Source organism: Pygoscelis adeliae, unplaced genomic scaffold (assembly GCF_000699105.1).
Source record: "Pygoscelis adeliae isolate BGI_AS28 unplaced genomic scaffold, ASM69910v1 Scaffold62, whole genome shotgun sequence".
In the NCBI taxonomy this organism is placed as follows: Eukaryota; Metazoa; Chordata; class Aves; order Sphenisciformes; family Spheniscidae; genus Pygoscelis; species Pygoscelis adeliae.
The window spans coordinates 2,942,797-2,950,013 of NW_008824401.1; the positions used below are offsets into that span (position 1 = coordinate 2,942,797).

Sequence of the window (7,217 nt, forward strand, 5' to 3'; positions counted from 1 at the left end):
GGAAAGACTGGTTCATTTTACACTATCTGATTCAGTAACCTGGGAATAAGAGTTCTTTCACTCGCTCCAGCTCCAACTCCGGTAAGTGCAACACCCACAGGCTCGTATGCAGGCTGGGGGGAGAATGAGGATGGGAAGGGGAAAGGCCCTTTTCTAAGGATTTTTTTCCTTATGTGTTCTGCTGGTCAAAATTTCCTTGGAAACCAAGGAGAGATTTGCCCAGTCAACAACCAAATAAGAAAAACTCAAAAGATTTATCTCTAAATTACAGGTGCATGAAATGAAACAAAAAATTATTTTTATCTCCATGAAAATTCTTATGTTAATTCAGAAAAAGCACTGAATGTAACCAAAACCTCCAGTTTTCTGCTTTTACTTATTCTCATCTGCAGCATACACCTGATGGCCTTGAACAATGGCAGAGCCCTGGGGAGCCCTGGCAGGCTCACCCCTCTCTGCAGAGCTGCCATGCTGGTGTGCAGTGTCGTTACGTGTGCGCAGTGCTCACGCACCCTGCCCATAACCTGCATCTCTGAGCATTTGTAATGTGCAGGAAAAACACTTGCTCCTGCCTCTTCAGGTGTTTTGCTTTAAAGTCTGTGTACAGTTTAAGTTCATAATACCTATTAAAACTAATGAGCTTTGTGCTGCAGCTCACACGCAGGTGCATTTTGTAGCGCTTTGCCTGAATGTGGGCTGCTGGCTCTGACCCAGAAACTCTTTGCCTTTTGGGTAATATACAACAGTTCATAGCCCCAGAGCGTCAGAGCCTGGTGTCACCCCACAGACAGGGCACTCAACAACTGACCTCAGTGGGAAGAGTCGTACCTTACAAAGGGTGAAATGTGCCATGGCAGCATGCTTGGCTACATCCTTCACTGTGCTTAAAAGAGTCATTTAGCAGGTGTGCAGGGATGAGAGAGGGATTGAAGGCACCATACAGATGTGGGGTGGATGAGCAGCATGGAATGGCAGTGGTGTGGACAGGTTTGGGAGACACCGAAGTCAGGATGGACGCTACTGATGCCATAGTGGTGCAGGACTGCTGTGGCACGGGGCTGGCAGGAGGCTGTGCTGGCCCAGGAGAGCTGACACTGCTTCTGCTCCAGACCAGGATCCTGCCCTCGAATGTGCTGTGCTTTCACAGCCGCCACCACCAACCTCTGGTTATGAACACATCTCGTCTTCACTCCACTTAACCTGTCCGGAGTACAGGCTTTGTTTAAGGACTGATTTACACCCTAACTCCCAGCATGGGGTAAGCGACAAAATTTGCTAATTGGATGTTGTTTTCATGCAATAACATCAATAATACACAGGTTTGATGGGAAATTAGCACGTAAGTTATGAGTGACACTGGATTGATCCTACATGCGCAAGATATGTTAGATGTTCTCAGGTATGCTAAGCCTGGAGAATTATATATCCTAAACATATCCAAATTAAGAACTTCCCTGCTCCCTCCCAAGAAATGCAGAGCAGGACCCAGTACAGAGCCCTTAGTGTAAAGGATGATGTGGAAAATGTGTCTTGTAGATCTCAGTAGCAGGTGTGTTTAAGCTTATGAAATCACTGTATCTGGCTATATGGTGTCAGCAATCATGTTCTGTCAGGGACAACAGAGGGGTCCTAAAACTTGGAGAAGAGCATTCCCCTGAACTCAGTCCAGCCTGGCGTGACTGCAGAAAAGGGTGGAGAAGCGGAAGATCTCAGGTGTCAGTGCTGAGTTCCAGCAACCAGAGGTGGAGGTGCTGGAGGAAAAGGTTAAATTAAAAAATTAAAACCCACAGATATCTGCAGAGTAGCTAGAATCAGAAGGTCATGCTTGATAGGAGAGCTTGTGTGAGGACAGGTCTATACAAGAATGACAGTTTGTTTTGACAAGAAACGTTCAGAGGAGAAGACACGTGCTTTAGGGGACTCCTTTGTAAATCACAAAAAAAGTCCATGGGTTCAGAGGAAAGTGAGGCACGGATATACCTGGAAAACTCTACTATGTCTTGTAACAGCTAAGGTCACGTCATTTTGACTGTTTCTGAAACAGTTAATAAAGCCTGTGCTCGTTTTCTTTGGAGGACAGAGCCTCCGGAGAAAGGAGTGGTAAAGCCCAGGTGCCCCAAGAGCTGAGATCAGCACGTGCACTATGTTAGCACTGGCTCAGCATGCCTTGGGCCGGTGGGCAAAACCCCTCCATTTTCCTGAAGAGGAAAGGCTGGGAGCAGAGAGGTCGCAAACACGGTGCGCTACAACCCGTCAGGGGGAGGCTCCCTGGGGTCTGTGCACCCACACCATTCCCACCTAGACATCGCTGCTTCAATTAACATTATTCCTGCTCGCTTTTGTCACGTGACTAATGCCACAGAAAGCATGAGCTTTTATAAATACATTTCAAACAAAAGAACATACCTATCTTTAACAGAGGGTTATACAACAAATATTATAAGGTAAATATATTTGCCTTTTATAGCAGAACAACTCTCAAAGAGCTCACAGCAAGTCTCTCTCAATAGAGTTAAAAACACTATTCAGGGCTGCGAAAAGGACGGGCTTCTGATGAAAAATCTTCTGCTTTCTAACAGAAATTCAAAGCAATATCAAAATTTCCAATGAAATCGAGAAACTGGGGCTTGCTGTAGTATACAGGGACTTGGAACTTCTCTTCCACTTTAAGTCAATGAGATGTCTGCCACTGAGTTCAGTGGGAGTAAGACTGGAGGATCTAGCAGTGTCTTTGGGTATTCCTGACTGCATGTTAGGAGCTTGGACTTTTGGTGTGGGTAATGTAAGAATTGTCTCACTCCCTTGGATAAATACAATTTGCAACCCACTTTATAGATGTGCTAGAGCTTTTGCAGCCTTTACAATCTGTCATATAAATCCATATTCAAGTGTCAATGTGTGAAGGGGCTGCTTTAGAGGTCCTCTAGGTGAAAACATGAATGAAATTTCTAGAGGAAATGCTCTCAAAGATGAATAATTTGCCTACTTAACCAGTTACTTTAGAAATAAGATGTTGATGGTAAACTAGACTGAATTCAACAGGGTTTTTTTCTTTCTACCTGTAACTCACAACTACCAGAGTTGGGAGTTTTGGTGGGAGAACTTGCTGAAAATAAACTATTGAAATTGAGCCTCAGATCCAGGTAAGACAACATCAGCCTCCTTGTACCTCCAAAGCTTGTTAACTTTAATGGCAATTTTGGGTATGCACGGAAAGCAGCCTCAAGTAGCTACAGGAAGAGGGATTAATAATATTATTTCTGAGATAATTTCTGTGACCACCATCATTATGCTGTTGTTGATCACAATTTCTATGTTTCTCATTTTCCTTGCCTTTCACCCTCTGAAAGGTCAGCTTGCTTTCTTGTATGGTGTTTCATTCAAAAAGCCAGCTGGAAAGGTGTGTTAAGAGTAGTACATAAGGTGAGCGTGAGTGGTTTAGAAACCATCTTTGACAGTGGCTGTTTAACCCTCTTCTCCTTTGTCACACCAGTTGTGTGCTGCTCAAGTTTTCTCCTTTTTAGGTGAGAGAATTTATGTAGCCCATAAAAATTTACTGGAAAGAACACGTCTACCCCCTTTAATACCTAATCTGGCACCCTTTACTTATGCAAATTTAATCAATGGACAAATGCTCTTCTCACAGCAGCTGCACTAATACAAACAACATCAAAGACTCAAAGTTGCTCTGAAACAACTCTGGGATCACTGAAATACAAGATTTGGCCTTCGACTTCGCATCACCAGCCATTCACTCACGTAAGACTTCCAGAATCGGGTCCTTTCTCTCCCTGAGTTAGAGCCAACCACATAACTTGGGAACAGCCAAGCAGAGCCAGCTGAGTGGGCTGAGCACAGTCAATCCTAACAAATTACAGTAAGAAATGTATCACGCTGCCTGCTGTCAGGTGTAATTTATATCATACCAGAGGGGTGACTGGAGAGCAGGTATAGGCAGGAACTGGTCATACCTATACTTGCTCCTGCTGGGCCTGATCTGGCAAGCTGCTGGGAGCTCTTCCCTCCCATTGAAGTCAACATGAACCGAGTTTGTTCAGGACCTAACAGGATTGGGCCTCCTCAAAATACTATGGAAGGATAAACACAATTTGATGATTTATTTTTTTCTGTTTTCCAGTAGCGTGTGATGTCTCTCTGTATGCATACCCTGACTGTATTTATACACATGCTCACAATCTGTGTGTCCTTAAACATACATGTACAGTATATACTACAAGCTGAAAGCCTACTTAGGATTTTGGGACACAGAGAAAGAAATAAGAGATCATAACACAAATAAAGCTGTTTATTCCCACAGCTTTCAATTTTAGTGAGTGCAAACTATTTTATGTGACTGAAGCTAAGATTTAGCAAAGCATTTCAGCATATGCTTACATCTTTTGCTGAAATACAGTCTACAAATTTGTTTTGATTTCTTAGATATGAAGCTTTTAAACTCACACTCAAACCAAGAGTTTAATATGCTGTCCGAAATAATCCAGAAAGCTCTGCATGTGAATGAGTACGGCCATGCCTCTGTATGTGGCCATGCATGTTATCTCTGAGCATAAGCTAACAGTGCTCTGGCATTATTTCCAGATGTCTTGCTCAGAAAAGCTATCTCCTTCCTCCTGCACCTGTGAGAGACCCGGGATTCCTCTCCCAGCCAGACCACTGTGAAGACAGCCTGTGCCTTACGGAAGATACACACCAGGGCAGCGAAGCACCATCAGGAGCTCCAACCATACCCACTGAAATAACTGCAAGTACTTTGCCTGAACCAGGAATGAGAGCAGGCCAGACTCAATGGGGTGTATCCAACCAAGTCTACTACACAGCACTGCAGAAAAACAAATAAAAACAAATTTTTAAAAAATGAAAAAATAATAAATTAAGGTGTACCCTTCATCCAGCTTCATAATATATGTAGCAATATGTCCCACTTGGGATGCTGGTGAAGGGTTATCTTTTGCTATAAAAATATATGTGATTTACAGATCTCATCCTGTAAGCTCTTACTCCAGTGAGAGCTGGAGTCTGAGCAGCTGAAAAAGCATTCAAGCCTTATGAGATAACACAGCAATACAAATGAAAGACAGTACACAGCAAAACATCAGGCAGCACGTGAACTCTGGTCAGCCACAGTTTTGTACTTTCAGTATAAACAAAGTACAAAATCTAAAGAAATATGTTTTTGTTATTTATCAAACAGAAAAAAAAAAGGGTTTAGATCAGTACTCTATTCTCTTTAAATAAAATCTGTGAATTTATGTATATTCTCCCAAAGCTTCCATAACCGAAGCTTTTATTAAGTAAGTCTGATATGGAGCATATTTTAAAAATAGTGTCAGCAGTGATATTTTAAAATGTGGAAACAGACGTGCTACTCTATTACAACTGCTGAATCTTCTCTGTATTTTTTTTATACTATGAAGCATTTGTCTGCTTCTCTGTTATAAATCTCTCCCCACTGAAGATTTCTTCTCTATGATTAAAGTCGTACCACTCAGACATAGTTAAACAGACACTATCCAGAAAGAAAAATCATATTGTTTTGGCCTGACCATAAAATATAGGTATTTTAATAATTGTTTATTTTCCATAGAGAATTTTAGCAGCTCCCTTTCCTTGGAATGAAATCACAGCCACATGCTTTATGACATCAGAGGCGTTTCAAGGTGTCTCCATAAATGTCATTTATTGCTCGGGAACCTGCCAAATCTGTGCAAAAATCTCTAGTTCTTTTAAAGGAAAAATCTTCAAAAGAAACTAGAGCTTTACACTGGCTGTCATACCAAAAAAATAAATACTGGTCATGCAGGTAGCAAAACCTCTGGCAGCGAAACCTGCTGACCTGGGCTCTGGTTTGCTTTTGAGTCAATAGTGCCTCCTTCAACCAGTCCGCTGGGCACCCTGACACTGCACATCTGCACCTTCTCTTGGTTACATATGAGGCACCCTTCTGAAAAATAAGCAGTCTGAATGACAAAAAGCTGAATTGGTTTAGTGATCATGACTGTAAATCAAAATCAGGTATGTCTTAACATACTGCTCCAATGAATGTGCTTTAACCCTTAACACAGCGGTCCCTTCCACACTACCATCATAGGCCTGATGCTGCCCAGGATTCCCCATCCTTCACGGTGCCCAGTACCCTGCGGGACGGGGAGCCAGGCAAATCATAAAGAGACTCTATGTCACATACACAAATATACTCTCATGCCACAGCTATTCATAATCTGGCATATCTGGAGTCTACTCTGAGATAATACTGGCCAGATCTAAATAAATCTTGCCAGACATGTCACCAACCTGTCCAGCACAAACCAGCTACCTTTAAGCATGCAAAGATTCAATCCAATCTGCAGCTGCAAGCAGACAGAGCACGTCAGCCGGCCACGGCCCAAAAGAAATGACCGCTGACACTGAGGCACACAGCTACCACTGAGGTTAGGATTTTGGCTGGCCGACAGAAGCATCCGTGAGTCCCAGTGTAACAGAGCTGTTCTGTTTTCTTAAGGAAGAAAAAAAGGATTTTTTTCCCCTAAATCTGAAAGAAGTTGCTTGGTACAGTTGGAAATAATCTAGGGCAGCACACCAACAGGTGCTTCAAACTTTGGCAGAGTGCAGAAGACGTTGAGAGAGAAAATTAATAGACTCTCTAAATAATACATAAATTTTACAGGCTTTTTTTTCTGTAGAACCCCAGTGAAGTTACTGTATAAATCGGAAACTGAATTATTCATAACTGGTGAATATATAATAAATCGTATTTCGCATTGAAATATTCCTCACAGGTACATGCCTCTTTCCATGCAATGAACAGAAATGGGCAGTGAGCGTGAAAACACCAAGGTCTTACCTGGAGTCTGGGTACTTTGTCAAGGTAGCCAGGCTGCTGGTGTACATGTGTCCTCCTACATCGATGTGCACGGGAGCGTTCGACTTGGTGAGTTGAGCTGGGAGAGGAATTCCTTGAGCAGCCAGAGGAGAAACCGGGGACCGTGTTAGAGACAGACGGGACATGCTTCTTCCCTCCTGCAAAGGGAAGGCAAAAAAGAACAGTTTCTCTTAAATGTAGCAGTGTGTTACCTTTCTTTCCAGTGTGATCACAGATCTAATCAGATCATTTTTGCATCTGCCTGATCACATATTCAGCTAACAAATTATTGCCACCACTGTAATTAAGTGTATTTGCATCATTTTCTTCAAAGTAG

At 42.6% G+C, this 7,217-nt stretch overlaps 1 protein-coding gene across 1 annotated transcript in view; it reads right to left on the reverse strand.

Moving 5' to 3' along the window:
- KCTD15 (potassium channel tetramerization domain containing 15) overlaps positions 1-7,034 on the reverse strand; it is a 39,775-nt gene extending 32,741 nt beyond the window's left edge. Inside the window, exon 1 of the mRNA XM_009320269.1 lies at positions 6,863-7,034. Within this exon, the coding sequence (XP_009318544.1) occupies positions 6,863-7,026 (164 nt within the window). The 5' untranslated portion in view covers positions 7,027-7,034. The remainder of the gene's footprint in view (positions 1-6,862) is intronic.
- Between the last annotated feature and the right edge of the window lie 183 nt (positions 7,035-7,217).